Below are 21,480 nucleotides of genomic sequence, written 5' to 3'. Positions count from 1 at the left end.
GGGGCTGGTCAAGAACTGCAGAGATAAGTCCCAGGAGGATTACTGCACAGCTTGGAAGCCAGCCTCACATGCTGGGGGAAAAGGCAGCTCAGATAGAGAAGGGACCACCAAGTAAAGGGTGCTAGGAGGGCCCATTTGGGATGGGGGATGCGGGCAGAAAGTAGACTATAGACCAAACATGATGGCCACTAAATACCTCTACTGCAAACCACAATACCCAAAAGGAGAGAGAGCAAAAGGGAATGCCCTTCCACAATGGGTGGGGTGGGGGTGCTGGGAGGGATGCTGGGACCATTGGTGGTAGAAAATGGCACAGGTGGAGGGATGGGCACTCAATCATTGTATGACTGAAACACAATCACGAAAGTTTGTAAGTCTGTTCCTCACGGTGATTCACTAATAAAAAGCACTGCCTGTCACTGTCCTCCCATTGTTCATGGATTTGCTCAAGCGGGCACCAATAACGTCTCCATTGTGAAACTTGTTACTGTTTTGGGCATATTGAATACGCCATGGGTAGCTTGTCAGGCTCTGCCTTGCGGGTGGGATACTCTCGGTAGCTTGCCAGGCTCTCTGAGAGGGACGGAGGAATCGAACCCAGGTTTGCTGCGTGTAAGGTAAACACCCTACCCGCTGTGAAAAAAAAAAAGAAGAAGAATTGGGACTGGAGCAATAGTACAGCTGTTAGGGCATTTGCCTTGCACGTTTGAGTTCGATTCCCAGCATCCCATATGGTCTCCCAAGCACCGCCAGGAATAATTCCTGAGTGCAAAGCCAGGAGTAACCCCTGTGCATTGCCAGGTGTGACCCAAAAAGCAAAAAATAACAAAAACAAAAACAAAACCAAAAAACCCAGAATAATCTGAAGACATGTGTATGCTCCACATCCAGATCCTTCCATTCTCTCCCAAGCACGTGCTCCCCTCTGGAGACCCCTATTGCTGCCTGCAGACTCCTGGCGGGAAAGAGCTAGAGACCATTTCTCAACCCTCCTCTCGCTGGCCTGGGAGCACCCCTGTTTGTATTGGGGATCCCATGCTCCTCCAAAGGCGGCTTCCCAGGATCTCGGTCTTCCCCCCTCTCCTCCTGGCTCTCTGCTGGCTCCCGGGCGGGGCCCCCTTGCCCCGGGTTGCTCTGCCCGCATGCCCTCACATGATGTGCTCTGTGGCCAGTATTTTAACTACAACATTGCTGTTGTTGCTTCCTGCCTATGTCCAGCATCTCACAGACAGACTCAGGCAAACTCTAAGGTCATGTTTAGAACCAGACCCTGGTCTCCCCCTAGCCCTGCTCCAGACCCGCCTCGCCCAAGCAGCTTCTCTCACATTCCAGCCATGCAGGATTCCTGGACACTCTTTCTCTCACAGCAGATAGTTGGTCCAGTCCTCAGCGCCTGCTCTGGCTTCCCCATCAGGTCTCAGCACCTGCTCTTGTCCCCTCATTGAAGCCACCAGTGTCACTTTTGAAACTAGTTAGATCTGTCCCTCGGCTGCTGTGGATATTGCTGCCATAAACCTTTTGAATTTGTATTTTTGTATTGGGGGTATCCCAACTACGCAGAAATGGGACAACTAGGTTGTATACAACTTGTTCAGATTTCTTTAGGAGTATCCTTACTGTTTTCTTTGGATATGGTGAATATTTACAATTTACCTTCCGACCAATGGGGCTGAAAAATTTCCATCCCCCTCTAATCCTCTCCTGCACTTGATATATCTTTTTTTTTTGCTTTTTTTGGGTCGCACTCAGCAATACATAGGGGTTACTCTTGGTTCTGCACTCAGGAATTACTTCTGGTGGTGCTCAGAGGACCATATGGGATGCCTGGAATCAAACCCGGGTCTCCCGCGTGCAAGGCAAATGCCCTACCTGCTGTGCTATTACTCCAGCCCACACTTGATAAATCTTAAATTTTGGTGAGTTGTTTTTTTGGGCTGGAGCGATGGCACAGCGGTTGGGTGTTCGCCTTTCACGAGGCTGACCCATGTTCAATTCCTCTGCTCCTCTCGGAGAGCCCGGCAAGCTACCGAGAGTATCGCTCCTGAACGGCAGAGCCTGGCAAGCCACCCGTGGCGTATTGGATATGCCAAAAACAGTAACAATAAGTCTCACAATGAGAGATGTTACTGGTGCCCGCTTGAACAAATCAATGAGCAACGGGATGACAGTGACAGTGACAGTGACAGTTGTTCCTTTTGGTGTTGTTTCTTTAGATTTTTAGTGATTTTGATTGTGATTTTGACTTGTGTTTTCCTTGTTATTGATTATGATTTTGACTTGTGTTTCCCTTGTAATAAGACAATGGAAATGGCCTGTTGACCCTCTGGTTTTCTTCGTAGAAATGTCTGTGTATATCCTTTGTCTATTTTTAATCTGTTTTTTCTTTTTCTGTATGTATGGGATTATAGTAACCTGGTAAATTACATCTCATTAGGATTTTGTTTCAGATTTTTTTAAGATCTTTTTTTATTACCAACCAGTATTTCAGAGAAAGGGGGGGACATTGGATCACATTTGGCAGTGCTACAGGAGCTACTCCTAACTTTGTGCTCAGGGGTCACTCCCAGTCATTCTGGGGGACCATTGGTGCCACGGAACAGACTGAAGGCAAATGCATGCACGACAAATGCCGAAACCACTTCATTATCACTTGGGCCTCAGCCATTAATTCTGCCCGTGCTCTTTTCCTCATTTTAAACACATAAATGCTGACTCACCATCTGACATAGTACACAAGTCCAGATTGATTCATCTCCCCTCACCAGACTGCAAACTCCATGGGAGCAAGGGAGATGTCTCGTGGAGATTGTGAGAACTTCTTTTGCAGATGTGTTTCTTTGCCATGTGGAGGTCTGATGACCAAGATAGATTGACAAGCTCTAGGACCTTGGGTGGAACTATAAGCAAACCTTTGGACGAATAGCAGTAGGACTCGAGTTTTCAGATGAGTATGAATTGCCTCCCTCAGTTCAGATGAGGAAATATGGACCTGGACGAGAGAAGGGAATTTCCCCATAGTATGCTCTGCTTAGGGGCAGCGCTGACCTTCAGACCCGCCCTGCCCTACCCTGAGATCTCGTTCTTCTCAGCCTGAGGTAATCATTCCCCTTTCATCTGTATCCATGCTTGTTTCTGGAAAACTACCAACCAACTCCTCACAGTTCTAGAGGTGCTCTCTCTTTGCAAATGCAAACGAGAAACTGGAATAACATAGTTCTTCAGAGTTGCTCCCAATGGTCCCACTTACTTCAAATTCCTCTGTGTGTTGCTGGTAGGAGGATAGATCTGTTTCCTGCTGGTAACACCGACAACTTACCCACACTTTCACATGACACGTGCTTTGTAAGCAATTCTTCACTTGGAGGCAGAAACATGGAGAGAGAAAGTGCTTTCACCGTGACAACGCAATAGACTTTCATCTCTGTCTGAAGGATTTACTGAGCATAAACCAGTTGTGTGTGTGTGTGTGTGTGTGTGTGTGTGTATGCACGCGCGTGCACCCAGAAGAGAGAAAGGAATTTCTCCGTAGTGTGTTCTGCTTAGGGGCAGCACGCGCGCGCGCGCACACACACACACACACACACTGTTCCTTCCCAAGATCTCTCGAGCAAAATAACTGTGGTGTGGCTTCTCGTGGTTGTGATGGGTTAGGAGAAACAAGAGGAATGCTACGAGTGCTCAGTTTCACCGTGAGAAAGGAAGCGGGTATGGAGCTCACGGGCTAGAGCACGTGGCTGGCCCATGTGAGACCCTGGGTTTGATCCTGATCCCTGAGCAGTGCTCAGAATCACCCCGATGGCCCCAGAGCACGGCCAGAGCTGATGGCAGTGACAGGAAGAAAGCAAGCAACTCTAAAGAAGAAGGTGTTCCTTCAACGCCTTTCAGAGCTGCTTTGCTCTGTGCAGAAGATTCAGCCATGGCGTGTGCTGCCGCCCTCTCCCGTGTCTGCGGCGTGTGGCACATCCCTCCATCCAGAACTGTCAGGAAACTCCAGGCAGGCGGCACCTTGCAGGCTGCAGACCTGTGGATCTGTTTCAGGGCAGGTGGCTGTGCCAGGTAACGGCAGGCAGGCAGGCGGCTTCTGGTTTCACAGTCTGTCCAGCCACCTGTTGGGGTCAGTCCGCAGCCGTCCGCCCCAAGCTGACACCTTGCCAAATGCAGGATGTGTTTCCCCCCCACCCCCTCCCCTCGCGCCAGGGGAGTGAGTCTTTTTTTGTTTGTTTGTTTGCTTTATGGGTCACACCCAGCGATGCACAGGGATTACTCCTGGCTCATGCACTCAGGAATTACTCCTGGGGGTGCTCCGGGGACCATATGGGATGCTGGGAATCAAACCCGTATCTGCCACATGCAAGGCAAAAACCTTACCCGCTGTGCTATTGCTCCAGCCCCAAGGGGGAGTGAGTCTTAATGGTCAGTTGGACCCGAGGCTCTGGAGTCAGCGTTGGCAGTGCTGTGTGCGGAGGTGGGCACACGGGTCGTGGGGCAGTCCCCACACCAGGTGCGGGTTGTGTATTGAGTTGCTCATGCATGCTGCTGTTTTTCTGTGACTGTCCAGGAGGCAGAGAGGGACCGTGTTTGCAGGAAGGCGCCTTTGCTGCCAGCACGACTTGGTCTGGCCGCTGCTTGCAGAACAACAATGCCTCAAGCACGTTTCTCCACCTCAGGGTGCCTGGCTTGTAACTTGGGGACAGGCATCCCCCCTCCCTCCCCCGCGTCCTCAGGCTTTGAAGTCCGGGTGAGACAAGTGATCATCATTGAGTGCATTTAGGAACCTGCAAAGCACAGATGCTGCCATTAAGCCCAGGTCATCCATCCTCCCCTGCAAAACACATCTCGCTTGAGAGCCGGGCCGTGAATGGAGAAGAGGAGGTTGAGAATGGGAATATTTCACTGTCAGCCGCGAGTCCGTCCCATTTGCCATGCAGAGTTGGACAGGGAAGCGTTTTACATAACAGGGGAAAGGCTTTCAGCCCACAGTGAGAAGAATGCTTCCCCGGTACTTGTTCCCAGGTGTAAAGCAGTCGGATTGAAACCACCCCCGAAACTGGGTCCAGCTTTCATACCAGGAGCTCTGGGGACCAGCCTGCAGGTCTAGGATGCAGCCTCCGGGGAGGGGATGAGAGGTAATATTTCAAGGAGTGACCTAAAGACAGATGGTCATGGCCTCCTAATTCAAGGATGCACTGACATGGCCTGAGTGAAAGTTGCCCATTAAGACCATCTTCAGCTCTCAGCATACAGGTGCAGAAAATCATTAAAGAGTCTTGAATTATGAGACCATTTGTATATAGAGATGGTATCAGATCAATATGGCTTGTTGTCTAGGAGGGGACTGAAGGAAGAAAGCCATTGGCAAATAGAGGGCAAGATGTGCAAGGAAGGTGCCAACTTAGAGGATGAAACCAAGGCTGTAGGGAGAGGGAAGAACCTCTGTAAGTAGGAGTTGAAGAAAGTGATCATAATTCTGATGGGATGGGTTAATGTCTTACTGCTGTTTAAAAAATATGCCAGAAAGTTAAGTGACTTCAAACAGTGCCAGTATATTATTTTTGTCAAACCCGTTGGAGTGGTTTTAGTTTTCTTTCACTTTTATTATTTTAGGGCTGTTGCATTGTGATAAAGTTTATGATATGTATGTGTTGTTGTCATTGCTGTTGTTAGGGACACATCCAGCAGTGCTCAGGGCTTATTCCTATTTTTGTGCTCAAGGATCACTCCTGACAGGCTTCCAGGGAACATATGGGGGTGCCAGGGCTTGGACCTGGGTCATCTATGTGCAAGGCGAGTGCTCTTCCCATTGTATATCACTCCAGTCCCAATTTTGTGATATTGATGTAAAAATTTGCTGTATCTTTTAGTTTGGGAGGTCAAAATTCCAAATAGTTCTGGTCGGATCTCAGAGAGACTGTGCTCCTGCATAGATTCTTGGGGGAAGCACCTGCCTTGTGGCCTTGGCTAGTGTCCACAGGCTGCCCACGCCCCTTGGCTTGTGGCCCCTTCCTCCATCTCTGAGACGGAGCAGAGCATCTCTGAGTCTCCACTCCCACGGGTTTGACATTGGTTTGTCCCCCTGATCTTCTTTCTCCCCATCTCTACCTCCTTCATCACATCTGCCCAGTTCCCTTTGTCATTGCAGGAGCGTCCTGGTCCCATCCAGGGCCTCGGATGAGAACATCTTTGGGATCTGTGACCCTAATTTAAAGGTTGCCCAGGGCTTAGAAATCAGCCAGAGTTTGAGACTGGTCCTCAGTAAGCACAGCTGGCCTTGGAGGAGGCTCTGGAGATCCTTCCCGCTCTGACGCTTGGACATAAAACATGGGACAGGAGCATGCGTCTACACATCTGTGTCTTTCTTCACTGTCTTCCGCACTGAACGGCACTTACCAGGCGCTCATTGCTTAGGAGTCACCCAGCGTGGAGTGAGTGACCATGGGGTCCAAGGAAAGTTTGAGAAGGACCCTGGGGAGAGAATCCTTCCCTGGCTCCTCCCGCCAGCAGGAAGCTTCCTGTTTTCCCAGTGACCCCAAGAAGCTGGGTTCCCGTTACTGACCGTCCGCGTCTGATCTGTGCTGTGTGACCCCTGGGAAGGGAAGAAGAACCTCCTGAGAGAAGAAAACGTGGCCCCTGGAGCAGGCAGCAGCCACGTTCCAGGCACGAGGCGGGCCTCGCCCTCTGCATTTCTCTGCGGGAGCACTTGGCCCGGAGAGGCAGAACCAGCATGTGTTGCGAGATCGGTCAAACATACAGTGTGGACTGTGGTGCTGAAGCGTGGCCGGGGTGGGGTCCCGGGGTCTGGCGGTCGGGCTGGAGGTGGGGGTTGTGCCTCTCTGCTCTGAGCGCACCACACTGTGGCCCGAGTGGGGTGGCAGTGGTGAGCTGCAGGAGGCAGTGAACGGCCCAAGGAACGGGAGCAAGTTGTGGTTCATTCTCCAATCCCTGATACTGCACCATTCCCCGGTACCACCAGGAGTGATTCCCGGGGACCACGGAGCATAGAAGCAGACCCCCAGTGCCTCTGGGCGCCCGCCCCCAGCAAAGGAAGAGAGAGGTGCAGAGAGCTAGCTGCAATCATTTGAGTCCATTGCTATGTACTGACAAGGTTATGTTTGGTCCTTCCCTGGCTATAGTGGTCGCCTGAGTGGACCCCCATGCAAAGGGGACCCCGCATTGAAATCGAGACATGAGTCTGAAAGAAGTGCTGGGGGACGAGGGGGTTGGAGCAGTAGCACAGTGGGTAGGGCGTTTGTCTTGCACTCGGCCAACCCGGGTTCGATTCCAGCATCCCATATGATCCCCCAAATACCACCAGGAGTATTTCCTGAGTGCAGAGCCAGGAGTAACCCTGTGCATCTCTGGGTGTGACACAAAAAGGGGAAAAAAAGTAAAAAGAAAGAAAATAAAAGAAAAAAATGCTGGGGTGACCAGCCTTGAAGAGGTCTCGTACTCACACCACGGCCCCCTGGGCACAGGCTGTGCTCGGTTCTGCACTTCTGGCTGAGATGACGTTCCTACGCCCGTGAAGTTGGTCCTCTCTGCATCCCCCAGTCCTTGCTCCCAGACCAGCTGTGCAACCACAGCGAGACCGACCCACACTGACACTGTCCCTTCAGGGACTCAGCAGCCCCCAACTAACCAAGACGGTCACTAGGTAGCTGGACTTGAACCCTAAAACAGCTTCCGGCCAGTTTCCCTTTGTGAAGACTTTGGATCAAGCATAACCCTTGGTCAGTTCATAGCAATGGACACAAATTATTGCAGCTAGCTCTCCACACCCCCTCTCTTCTTTTGCTGGGGGCGGGCACCCAGAGGTACTGGGGTTCTGCTTCTACGCTCCGTGGTTCCCCGGAATCACTCCTGTTGGTGCCGGGGAATGGTGCAGTGTCAGGGATTGGAGAATGAACCAATCCTTGCTTGGTCCGTTCATTGCCTCCTGCAGTTGCAGGTAGAGATGGCACGTGAGTGTGGTGTGTGCTCAGTCTGCATCGTTCAGACGGGGCCGTGGGCTGGGAACTGTCTGTACTGGCCCATCTGCTTTCAATTCCTTTCTCCTCAAGTTAAGGCTTCCGCCAAACCTTTCATTCGGCACAAAGCTTCACCCACCACCCTCCCTTTCCCACCCTTCCCCTGCCTCCATGGCAGACAATTTCCCCCATACTCTCTCTCTACTTTGGGGCATTATGGTTTGCAATACGGAAACTGAGAGGTTATCACATTTGGTCCTTTACCTACTTTCAGCACACATCTCCCATCCCGATCCGTCCCTCCAACCATCGTTGTCTTCGTGATCCCTTCTCTATCCCAGCTGCCTTCTCCCCCAGCTCATGAGGCAGGCTTCCAACTATGGGACAATCTTCCTGGCCCTTGTGTCTACTGTCCTTGGGTGTCAGGCTCATATTATTTTAAGTATCTTAAGTGAGCGAATGAACCCTTAAAAGAACCAAATTATTTGTCAGACCCCAGTGAGGCCCTGACGGCTTCCGTCAGTTTCATCCGAGTGCATGTGTCTGTTTTCAACCCTAGCCAATACAGAGGCAGTCAGTCAGTGAGTGGAGGCCTCCAGAGCCAAGAAGCACCTAAGAAAGGAAAGGGAGCAACTGAGTGAGGACAGGAAGGAGGAAAAGGATAGCTGGATATGTGGTGCTTTTCCTTTTCACTTTTCAAATAAACCTCTCTGGTTTCTGCCTTACGGTAGAAATGTCCAAAAAAGGACATTTCTTCCTCTTCCTGTCTCCCTCCAGGGGTATTTTAGATCATTTTCTTTCTTTCCCTCCTTCCCTACCCCGTCCCTCCCTTCCTTCCTTTCCTTCTTTCATTTCCTTCTTTTGTTTTCTCTTCTTTTTTTTTTGGGGGGGGGGGGCACACCAGTGTGCTCAGAGCCTACTCCAGGCTCCCAGTGGCGCAGGGGCTGTGCCGTACCCGGTTGAACCCTGGGCCTCCCGGTGAAAGAATGCCTTCAGTCTGCTGCGTTCTCTCCAGCTCTAGAATATTCAAGCTGTGGGGCTGGAGTGAGCCGAGGCTATCAGGAGCCGACAGCTCATCGCTCAGGACTTTATTCCTAGGCTGTGACCATTTAGGGATAATGAGCTTATTCTGAGGCCATCCCATGGCAGAGGGAAGGAAAGAGGAGAATTTATGCAGAGCCCAGCGAGAGCACGACGGTCTTCCTGAGAGGAGGGTGATCACTCAGACTGCAGCCGGACCCCGGATGTGAAGGCCCCGTCGAGCCGAGACCCCAGAGGGCTCGTAAAAGCCTTGCTGCATCTTTGTGGAAACTCACGGCGCGTTCGCAGGACGTATTAGCTCAGTCTCATCAAGATTTCATTTTTCAAACTCCTCCTGATCTATTTGAATAAAACCCAGCCTTTAGTCCCTGTTTTGACTTTTGAAAGCCCCCTCCCCCAACCTTAATATCTGTCTATCTGTTGAATAATTTTCATGGAGAGAAGTTGCAATAGAAGTTGAGTTACATTTCCATATTAGGGCTCATCTTCACCCTCATCTCCATCTCCTCCTCCTCCTCCTCCTCTTCCTCCTCTCCCTCCTCCTCCTCCTCCTCTTCCTCCTCCTCCTCCTCCTCTTCCTCCTTCCTTCTCCTTCTTTTCCTCCTCTTCCTTCTTCTCCCTCCTCCTTCACTTCCTTCTCCTCCTCTTTCTCCACCTCCTTCTCTTTCTCCTCCTCCTCCTCTTCCTCCTCCTCCCTTTTCCTTTTCCTCCTCCTCCTTCTCCTCCCTCTTCCTTCACTTCCTTCTCCTCCTCTTTCTCCACCTCCTTCTCTTTCTCCTCCTCCTCCTCCTCTTCCTCCTCCTCCTTCTCCTCCTTCACACCCAGATGCCCTAGAGCTTAATATAGAGGCCAGGGGGCCCCGGGTCACGATCATGGGGAGCTGGACATGCATTAGTGGGCATCAAAGTCAGGCCTCCCCCCACGTGCTCTGCCACCTGCACAATCATTCTCCTTCATGATTAGCCAGAAGTCCTGTTCTGTTTGGGCTATTTTTAAGTAATAAACTAATTGTATGGTTAAACTTACTTATATAAATGTATATAACCAATAAATAAACTACTTGAATGGCTAAACTTATTTAAACCAATATGAAATATTCCTTTTCTCTAAAATGTGATAGGACTTAAGTAATTTCTTATTCAAAAGCAATAAAATATGCATAAAATGTGGAAACCAATCATTTCTCTGCCCATCCAGATTGAAATCATAGAATCGAGTACTGTAAAGGACCCAAGACATTAAAACAGTTAAGCTTTTATTAAGAAAAACAGGGGGCTAGTAAATTATATGGAATTAGATCAAGGGCTGAGAGGTCTTGGAGCTCAGTTGTTGATTTAAAGCACATATATAAATTCTTCTGTGAATACGTTTGGGTGCATTTGTGCCAATAATTTCTGTCAGTGCGGTGATCGCTCTTCTTCCTTATTGCAGGTTGTCGGTGTAGCTCAGGCCATCAACAAGAAATCAGGCAACGGTGGGACTTTCACGGAAAAAGATGAAAAGGTACGAAAATGTGGCTGGGTGATGGCAGTACAGGAAGACGCTCTCTGGTTGTGTGTTGATTAAATTTAGGGCAGAGACCTCTAGGATGAAAGATGCTGGAACTGTGGATCTAGAAAAACAGTGATTTCAACAGGATTGGAAGTGCTGAGAAGTAGCCGGAATTCCCATCAGTGCTAACCTGGGAAAACTGGCATAGACCTCCCTTCCGCCCTCAGCCGACCTCCTCACGGGTGCTTCATTTGCCTTTCGACACGGCTGTCCAGGAGTGCCACCTTGAGTGGGACACCCACTCTTGAGCCCCCGCCCCACTCTGGGTGGTACCCGGGTTGGGATATTTTACGAGCTTTGCGCAGACAACAGGGCGCCAAGGTGTGATTTCAGGCGGGGTGATGCTATGACGGGCTCAGGAAAGACGGTGAGTCTGCAGTATTTTATGGCTCCCTGATCCCGCGCTGAAGGAAGAATTTCCACACACGCCCGCCCTCCGAGGGAGGGAGGAAGCCTGCGAGCCCCCCGCAATCTCATACTGTTGGTGGCTTTTACTCCCTGCCCGGTAGAGCCTGTCTCTGCTCACATCACTCCCCTGGGCACCCACAGGAGCCTTCCCCACTTGCAGTTCTGCGTTTGGTGGATGTTCAAGTCACAGTTATTTGGGCCTTCCTGCTGAGGCCTGGGTACAACCCTTGCAGGTTCCCTGTTTTAGTTGCTTGAGAGCATAGCGACAACCTTGTAAAGTTGTAGAATAAACCAGTTCGGTTCTTGCCAGTGACATGTGACAATTTCTTTTTTCTTTTTTTAGCCTGTCGGTTGACTTTCTAGTCTTTATTCGCTTATAATCATTGTTTGTTTCCAGTCCATTAATGTAAACGCTGCTAGAGAGATTTGTTTTCTTTACGGAGTGAAAATTCTAGTGGCAGAACATCACGGAGCCTGTGAATAAAGTGCTCCCTTGGAAGCACCTATTTTAGTCACTGTGTAGAGTATGATGTGGATGATAGAGCCAGGCTTAGAAGCTCAGGTTTGAAGGACCAGGATACAGCTCAGCACTAGAGCTCTTGCCTGGTGTCTGTGAGGCCCTGATTTGACTCCTGGCACTACAAAATGATAATAATAACAACAACAGCAATAATAATAGGTGGGCCCATATTGGCACCATTCATTGGTTTTATGCAGAATTACCACCAGCACCTCTGACTTTCTAACTGTTTGGCTCTCATTCCTGGTTTGAAACGCCATCTCTCACTGAGGCAACATAACGGGCCTGATTTCTCGACAACCCTTACTTAGCTGTGTGGGTACCTGTTTTCTAGGACTTTGCTGCTTACTTGGCCTTCTGTGGTATTGTTCTTCATAACGCTCAACTCTACGAGACCTCATTGCTGGAGAACAGGAGAAATCAGGCAAGTGCAGTGCCGAGTAAGCCAATACAGGAAGCTTTTAATTGGCATTGTTATGTTTTTATTCAAGCAATATACGCACATGATTCAATATACAAATGGTTGAGATCCAGTTTGTAAATGTTTGGGCTGTTTCTTCTAATACTTATCTTCTTTCCCAGACATCCTCTGTTCCTGAATTTGACAAATGAGGGTTTCTTATACTCCCTTTTTCGCGCTGCTTTTACCCTAAGTTCCCATCCCCCCCTGTGATTCTCCCCTCACAGTCCCCTTCTGTTTTCTGTCTACCACTGGAATGAACTTTTCCTAAGCTTTTTATAGGTTTACTCTAGAGTTGCTCCATGAAATGAAGGGTTCGGAACAGAGCTAGCTGGGTGGATGGAGCGCATGCTTTGAGTGCAGAAGGTGTGGGTTCTATCCCTGGCACCACCTGATCCCCTGAGCACCTCTGGGAGTGACTCCTGCCAAGTATAAAGTCCCCAAAACAAAAGACGAAATTAAGTGTTTGTAAGTACTGTGCTAGGTGATACTCTCCATACTCCCTGTTACATACTTTTTTCTCAGTGTTTTTGAATTCTTACTTTATTTGCTGCCAAGAGCTTTTTGCCCTAGCAGAAAATCACCTCATGTTGGTGATTTCCCCGCCCCCCCCCCCCCCGCCAAACACTCCATTATTTAGGGGCACTTTTGACCATTTTTTTATTCTTTTCTTGGAGACCATTACTTAACCTCTTTCAAGCAAAAAAACTTTACCAAACTCAAGAGAATGTGTGTGAGTGTCTGTGTGTGTGTGTGTGTGTGTGTGTGTGTGATGAGAAGAAATTTTTTGGAATTCAGACAAAAGAGAAATTATCGGAAAGAACACAAAAAGAATGCTTAGCGCTTTGTTTATTTTGGATGGCATCTCCTACACTCTGTGAAAATGTTGATAACTGTTGATAAATGTTAATCACTAAAGTTTGTAGCAATAGCTATTTTCTCAACTGAATTCCTTTCAAAATGCCTTAAAACTTTTACTGCGTTAGTCCTCACAACTGCTGCTATTGCTACTCTAGTTATTCCCACTTTTAAGATACTTGCCCAGGATACAAAGCTCATTGGAGGGAAGTCAGGAAAAAGAAGTACTGATGCAAACTCCCCATCCATAATGGTTTCTCCCAGAATGATAATTCTAACAGTAGGGAAGTTCTGCTAGTAATTAAAGATGTACATAGTTAATAATGGGTTAGATCATTTCTCTTTTAAAAACAAGTCATGAGAGGCTGGAGTGATAGCACAGCAGGCAGGGTGTTTGCCTTGCACGCGTCCAACCCAGGTTCGATTCCCAGCATCCCAAATGGTCCTCCAAGCACCGCTAGGAGTAATTCCAGAGTGCATGAGCCAGGAGTAACCCCTATGCATCACCGGGTGTGACCCTCAAAATATATTTAAAAAAAACTCATGAATCACTCTATCGCTTTAATAGTTACAATTGCTATTAAAAATGCTCTTAATTCTTTTTCATTTTTTTTCTTTTTGGGGGTCTAGGTGCTGCTCGACCTCGCTAGCTTAATCTTTGAAGAACAACAGTCATTGGAAGTAATACTAAAGAAAATAGCTGCCACCATTATCTCTTTCATGCAGGTGCAGAAATGCACCATTTTCATAGTGGATGAAGATTGCTCCGTGAGTACACAGCATGGCTTTGTTTTTAGAAAGAAACGGAAATTCCTGAAAGCAGTGCCCCCCTGCCCCCCCCACCCCAAGGGGCTGTGTGACGGTAGAGAGTACACTGGACCAGTGTACAGGAAGGAGGCGGGAGGCAGAGCTGCCTTCTACTCGGAACCTTTTGACTAAGGCCCTGCTGGTTTCTCGTGGCCAGAGGCGGTGCCCTCCTTGCAGCGAGCAAGTAAAGCCCCTCTTGGTGGGTTTAGTAGGAGAAAATTGGGGTGGAGGCATAGTACAGGAGTGAAGGCACTTGCCTTTCATCCTGCCGCCCCCAGTTTGATCCCCGGCACCACATTGGGTCCCCAAACACTGCCAGAGCTTGAGCCCGGAGTCAGGACTAGCCCTGAGCACCGCTGTGGTCCCAAAACATACCCCCAAATTGGAGCTGGAGCACCTGATGGTACTTGGGCTGCGTGGAGCTGAGGAAGCCCCAGAGCGAGACCGGAAGTACTTGGGCGGAGCTGGCTGTCATTGGGTGTCGGGGACCACGCCCGGTGCTAGCACATGCTCTGCCCTTTGAGCCCCATCTCTGGCCTTATCCGCCACTCCCCTCCCCCAATATTTTTTTTTAAACCAGGAAGTATTTAGATACCCGAAGACCTGGCCCACTAGAAGGATGTGATTAAAGGTGTCTCTGAGTCCCAAATGCTCTGCCAGCAGTGGAAAGCCACCCAAGTGTTCCAATTGGCGGGTTGGCCCCCCGGTTTGTACCGTGAAGAGGCAGGGATGTGCAGGGAGACGGTCGGTTTGTACCGTGAAGAGGCAGGGATGTGCAGGGAGACGGTCGGTTTGTACCGTGAAGAGGCAGGGATGTGCAGAGAGACGGTCAGCTGCGTCCGGGGCCGGCGCCTTCTGCACCAGCCGCGCAGTTTGCTGTTGGAATCGGGGCTCTGGCTGGAAGGCGCCCTTCTTTCATGTGGCTCCTTTCTGCTCAGCCTCTGAACCGCTGCTCCTGGGACATTTCTTTTTGATGTACTTGTTGGTTTCCTTTTTCCTCTAAGCCCCGAGAATAGGCCCTTCATGGGTAGGTTAGGAAAGAGAGTTGGGTTAGCACTTGGGTGAGGTCGGGTACAGCCCATATATCTGAGGTTGGAATTAATGTCTTCTGGGGAGTAGAGTAATAAACGATACTTAATGCTGGCATTAAAAATTTGAAGACGGGGCCAGAGCGATAACACAGCGGGTAAGGCACTTGCCTTGCACACAGCTAACCCAGATTCAGTCTCTGGCCTTCCATACGGTCCCCCGAGCACGGCCCGGAGTGATTCCTGAGCACTGCTGGGTGTGGCCCAAAACTAAATTTGAAGACAGTGATACTATCTATACCATGTAATCCTACTCTTTGATTCAATGTGGATTTTTGTGCCTTTCTCATTATTTTTAAGACATCAAATTTACTTTGCTGTAAGGTCATCAGTTTTCTCAAAAATAGTTCTTAGCACCTTTTCAATTAGCTTTAAAAGTAACTTGATATGAAGATGCGTAGGAAATCGTTTTTTAAAGTTTTAAAAAACTTTAAAGTTCAGGTCAGAACTAATATACACTATGTCAGTTTATCACTTTTGCTCTCCGACCTGCTCTTTAAGATTTTCCTTTTGAAAGTCATGTGTAAGGCACTCCATTTACAGTAGCTTAAATGTCACATTGCGTGACAGTTAGCTCCTGTGTCTACCTGCCAACCTCCATCAGGGGCCAGCAGTTTGGATCAGTGGTGCTTTGAAAGCTAGCCCAGAAATATCTCTGCTCACAAAATAGGTTTTGTGCATTTATTTTCAACAGCTTGCCCTGTTGGTATAGGAGCTAGGTAGCTTGTTTAGATTAGAACTTTCGTTGTCTAAAGATACTTCAGTTATGGCCAGAAATATAAGGCAAAGACTTAGCACAGGCTCTGCATGGAGAGACCCAAGTTCCTATCTTGAGCACACCTTGGTCCCTGAGCCCCACCAGGTATGGATCAAAAAAAAGAAAAATAAATACGTGCTTAAGCAACATTTAAATCTAAGTACATGTGAGGGGGGAAAGTGCTAGGGCTAGAGAGACAGTATAGCAGGCAGGGTGCTTGCACTTGGCTGACTTGGGTTAGCTCCCCGCACCCTATATGGTCCCCTGAATCCTGCCAAGAATGAGCCCTGAGCACTGCTGGGTGGCCCAAAAGCAAGCAAAAGGAAAAAGAGTACTTTGGCCTTCTACTCCAGAGTAAGCTGATGTATTTATTTGTTTCTTTCTAGTTATATATTGAGTTGTAAATAGAGCATGGGTATGAGTCCTGGTTTTTAATGCTCCTTCAGAAGTGCTTCTCTGTGCTGCTGAAATTCTGACAATTATTTTAATGATCTCATGAAATAGTAGTGGATTTTATATCTTCCATCAAGAATTCTTTCATCAAAGAGTTAGCAACAGCAAGCCGTGTTTGCTGATGGGGCCAGGAAGGAAGCCAGCAGTAGAGCGTTTGACTTGCTCATGGGAGGTTCAGGGTTTGATTCCTGGAGACACACAAACACACACTCACAGTCATAGTCATACTCACATACACTCACACACACAGTACAGTCACACACACTCACACACACTCCACACACCCATCTATCCCCACCCCACCCCCCAAAAAAAGAAAAACAAAACCTCCTGAAACTAAAGAAGTTCTAATAAATACAGAGTAGTCCTAAGTCTCCATTTACCCTTGCTAGAGAAACACAGTTGTAGCATATGCATTTTTTCAGAGACTTATAAGCATGCATGGGATCATGACTCTTAGCGGGTGGGATGTGGATTTGACAGCACCATAACGTCAGTCCTTGGATGAGCCTGTGTGTGAAGTGTCCTTGTCTCTGGTCACTGCACTCATAGATCAGATCTCGACAGTTCTCATTACTTTGTGAAACTTGTCTCACACCCAGTGTTTTCTTTGCAGGATTCTTTTTCCAGCGTGTTTCACATGGAGCACGAGGAGCTAGAGAAACCATCAGATACTTTAATGAGGTAAAATAACTTGTTCTCTGTCTTAATGACCAATATATATGGCCAACTACGTAGTTATCTCATGAACTGTCTAAGACAGGGAAGCTAAAGGCTCATACTTATACCCCTCCACTCTGCCCTGCATACATATAATTACATTCGTGAATATATTGTTCAATATTGAATTTCTGTATTTTGTTCACTACAGTTGATCTCACGGACAACCTTTTCTACACAGTGAATGGTGCTATTGGCGTGTAGGCCTGGGTAATTTCTTTTGAGTGTGAACTGCCTCATTTTAGACCTACAAGGACTATATTTCAGTAATATCATTTTCGTTGCATACTGGATGCTCACATGAAACTTGATGCACTTCTGAACAAGCTTCTGAGGTGGTTATGACTGGAATTAAATGCAGAGCTTTAGCTCATACTGAAGGGAGGCTTAGACTCACGCACAGCAATATACCTCCCTGTGGTGGGATCAAACCAGGGCTCCATTGCAGTTTATTTGTTTATTTTTTTAAAAATAATGATTTTACTATGTTTCTCTGTAATTCAGAAACAGCAAGGATTGATATGATAAAGTAATGTACACCTTATTGTTTCATGCACTTTCTGAACAATTTTTAAATTCTTCAGAGTTCAGAGTCAACTGTCAGTGTTCTCTCACATCCTCTTTCACCTTAAGCAAAAAAAGGGTGTTTGCATAAGTCTACGGATAGTATTCCAGGTCATTTAAGTCACCCAGGGTAAAGTGTCAGAGATTCTTCGGCATAACAATGGTGTTTATCACAGTACTGACTTGTGTCAAATTATTTTACTCCCGATTGTCAAAACTAGATCTCATGGGGCTGGAGCGATAGTACAGCGAGTAGGGCATTTGCCTTGCATGCGGCCGACCCAGGTTCAATCTCCAGCATCCCATGTGTTCCCCCAAGTACCATCGGGAGTCATTCCTGAGTGCAGAGCCAGGAGTAACCCCTGTACATCACTGGGTGTGACCCAAAAAGCAAAAAAATTATTAAATTAAAAAACTGCATCTCTTATATATGATACTTCTTATAAAGCTCCAGAGAGTTATGTACATGGAACGTTGCTATTTGGTGTGAAAGATCCAGGAGATTTTTCCCACTCTCGTTGGCCTCTCAGAATTAGTTCATGTGGTGAACAATCAGCCGAGGTGTCTCACTACCAAGCACCTTGATTGTAGTTCTTTCAGTACATCTTCAGTAGAAATCTGGTTTATGGAACATCATGAAAAGTATCTGCACTTGGCTCTTCAAAGTGTCTTGTTGGAGGGGCTGGAGCGATAGCACAGCGGGTAGGGTGTTTGCCTTGCACGCAGCCGACCCGGGTTCGATTCCCAGCATCCCATATGGTCCCCTGAGCACTGCCAGGAGTAATTCCTGAGTGCAGAGCCAGGAGTAATCCCTGTGCAATGCCGGGTGTGACTCAGAAAAGCAAAAAAACAAAACAACAAAAAAACAAAGAGTCTTGTTGGGGAATTGAAGGGAGGGGAGTGCCAGTTCTGAGAGAGGGCAGTGAGAAGCCGTGCCAGGCCTCTGTGTGGACCTCACCTCTAACTCTGACAGCAAAGACTGTCTGGGGACTAGTGGCAATTTGAGCTTGGGTTGGATGCTAGCAGGTGGTGTGTCATTTCTTTGGAATTAGCCAGATAGGATTATTCGTGGGAGAATGTTCTTAGTTTTAGGAAATTCATGCCGTCCTATTCAGGTATTATAAAGTGGTAAGATGCCCTCACCATTTAAAATGGCTCATTTTAAGATAAATAATAAAATATTTCCAAATGCAATCTACGTCAAACAGGTAAGTGTATTCGTACATCTGGTTTTAGATTCAGCAAAGATGATAAAATTATTTTTACTATCTGAATCTGGGAGTCAGATGTTCAAGGATTTGATTTCCATCCTTTGTGGTGGGTATTTCAAAATGTTCATCTTTAAAAAAAAATTCCAGAAGCCATTGAAAATAGCAAAATAAATATAGAGAATTGGAAATCTTACCATTAGATCGCGGAATGCACTTTGCCAGCTTGTGCAGCTGCAGACTCAGATCCTTGGGTGCAGAATTTTTTCTTCCAGCCGACTCACCCTGCACGCTCTGCAGAGCTGCCCTCTGCCCTTTGCCCTCTGCCCTCTGCATCCCTTTCTTCTGCCCTTCTCACCCTTCCCACCTTTCCTGTCCTGGAGCCAGCCGCAGTAGGCAGTAGTAGGGAGCACGTGACCAGGGCGACTGATTCACTTAAATGGCTATTTAACTCACAGCTTGTTTCTAGATTATTTTATCCAACGAAAGGCCATGACTTCTGTTAAAAAATATTTAAGGGGACAGAGAGATAGTACAGCAGGCAAGTGCTTTGCCAGCCCAGTTCAATCCCCGGTACCTCATAAGGTCCCCTAGACACCGTGAGAATGATGCCTCAGCAGAGCTGGCCGTGGCCAAAACCACCCTCCCTCCCCCCACATTAAAATTTGGGGAATTATTTAAGAATAATTAAGAATTATTGGGGAGAGAGTGGGAAAGGGAGGCATGTAAGGGGGACAGGTGTGGAACTCAGACGCTGCTTCTGAGTTGGACTCTTTTGCTTGTTTTGGTTGGGGTGCACACCCGATGGTGCTCAGACATCCCTCCTGCTGGTGCTCAGGGGACCAGATATGGTTGCAGAGGGTGGAACCAGGGTAAGTGCAGGGCAAGTACCGTAACCTTTGTAGTATCTTTCCAACCCAGATCAGGACTTTTATTTCCGGCTTGCTCGGGGTGTGTGATCCAGGCAGATAAATCGAGGCGTCTGTCTCAGACTTTTCAGAGTTTCTGAGGCTGACAGTAACTGTCTGAACTGAACAGCTGACCGTTTTTCCCTTCTTGGCCAGGCTGTTGGTGAGCTCAATTTTGTTTCTCTTCCCCAAACTCAGTCTTCCTGAATCTCTGCTGTTGCCTACAGCGTAGTTGACATGACTTTCACACCAAATCCTTTGGGAAAGTGTGACAATAAGGCCACGTGTCCTGGTGAGCACAGGAGTATTATTCTGCCAGGCTCTGTGGCCTGACTCAGTTCTAAAGCAACTTATTCCTAGGAGGACCTTTAGTTGTATATTTTGATTTTTGATGCTTGGCTATTTTTGATACATTTTTAAAAGAATTCCTTATAAAGTTATCTTGCTAGGATATAAATACTTGATTATTTTATAATTCAGCTTACATAGATAATAATTTATTCTCTATGAAATGCGTGCATTTCTGTATTTACATAGAAATTATATATAAGACAATAACATGTTGTGCATTAAGAGTAGAAAATGAAAAATTGTCTACATTGCCTTTTGAATGCTTATTGAGTAGCATTGTTATGTACTTACATTTTCTTCACTGGCATTTTGATTTTGATTTTATGTTCAGCCAGGCTGTTAATTTCTTCATCTGGACTTGGTATACTAGTGACCTCTATCGGTGAAAATGCACCACCTTTTTTTAAAAGGCAAAGTCTGATTCGTTTCTGGTGACTATCAGGTTTTTCCTTTGTCGGCAAAAAAGGAAGGTAGTCTTTCATTTTTTTTTAAAGAATTATTTTAGGACCGTTTAAATATAAGATTAGAAAAGACCTCTTAGTACTGTAAATAACTTTATCATAATAGCTAGCAGGCCTAACTTTGCAAAAACACTGACTTAAAATAGTGTATTGTATCTTTAGCATTTTGGAGGGAAAAAAAAAAAGCAAACTAAAATTGAGTCTCCCAGCAGTCATTTTTGTCAGGGAGACAGTGGTCTAACTAAAGCTTAGTTGGACAGGGGTCTAGCTAAAGCTTTCCTCGTGCAAGACGAATGCTGTGCTACTGACTTACATCCCGCCCACCAGCAAGGCGATTTTTTTTTTAAGGCTTCTTATTGCTAGAATTCAGGACTTGCCAATTATTATGAACACTCTGCCAATCCAAGCACCCTTTGGGGAGGTGGAATGCCAGGCCACTTAACCGTGTTAGCAGCCCAGAAATCACTGGCCCGGGGCAGTTATGCTTCGGTTGGGAAACCATGATTCATTTGGGACTTTTCCAGGCAGCCCCTGTCTTTTCAAATTATATGTTGGAAACAGTTTTGAAGTGGTGAGCATGAAGCACCCAGCAACAAAAATAGGGGGGCACTGTGCTTAATTATTCGCATCATCTCATCCGTGGATTGGAAACAGGAGCAGTTGGGGAGTTGGGTCCCCTCAGAATCCCAGAAGGCTCGGCTGTAGCTTCATGATGACAGGAACCGCTGTCTCTGCATCCCAGAGCCGCTCATTGGGAGGGACATATAGCGCGTATGATTTTAAATAGTATAAACACATAATGCACATGGAATGGAGGCCTTAAGCTTCCTTGCTTAGGACATAGGGTTGTCGATACCTGTTAGGTTAGCACTTGTTGGTTGTAGTAGTCACTCCTACTCAAAGCGTTTTATTTTGGTTTTTTTTTTTTTTTTTTTTTTGCTTTTTGGGTCACACCCAGCGATGCTCAGGAGTTACTCCTGGCTTTGCACTCAGGAATTACTCCTGGCAGTGCTTGGGGGACCATATGGGATGCCGGGGATCGAACCCAGGTCGGCTTCGTGCAAGGCAAACGCCCTACCCGCTGTGCTATCGCTCCGGCCCCTACTCAAAGTGTTTTAAAGGATTTTTTTTTAACTAAATGCACAGCATTAGAGAAAGAGTAGCGCAGGAATTAAGGTGCTTTATTTAGCTTGCATGAGGCTGGCTCTGGCTGAGTCCTGGTACTGCCTATGGGCCCACAGCACCACCTGAGCACATCAGTGGTAACCCCCACCTCAACCCCCCTTAAAAAATGCAGAGCAGAAGAACACAGCTTCTGAAATCAGTTTGCATTTGGGGAAGGCCAAACCCTTGGTCTCACA

The 21,480-nt window shown here is 47.4% G+C and overlaps 1 protein-coding gene across 3 annotated transcripts in view; it reads left to right on the top strand.

Moving 5' to 3' along the window:
- The window catches only part of PDE5A (phosphodiesterase 5A), a 108,337-nt gene that overhangs the window by 44,759 nt on the left and 42,098 nt on the right, over positions 1 to 21,480 (top strand). For all 3 annotated transcript variants that reach the window (XM_004612726.2, XM_055142545.1, XM_055142544.1), the window contains exons 4-7: positions 10,437 to 10,508; positions 11,819 to 11,908; positions 13,433 to 13,570; positions 16,524 to 16,591. In XM_004612726.2, the coding sequence (XP_004612783.2) occupies positions 10,437 to 10,508; positions 11,819 to 11,908; positions 13,433 to 13,570; positions 16,524 to 16,591 (368 nt within the window). The remainder of the gene's footprint in view (positions 1 to 10,436; positions 10,509 to 11,818; positions 11,909 to 13,432; positions 13,571 to 16,523; positions 16,592 to 21,480) is intronic.

Source organism: Sorex araneus, chromosome 6, assembly GCF_027595985.1.
Source record: "Sorex araneus isolate mSorAra2 chromosome 6, mSorAra2.pri, whole genome shotgun sequence".
NCBI classification, from domain to species: domain Eukaryota; kingdom Metazoa; phylum Chordata; class Mammalia; order Eulipotyphla; family Soricidae; genus Sorex; species Sorex araneus.
This window is presented reverse-complemented; position numbering and strand designations above follow the sequence as displayed.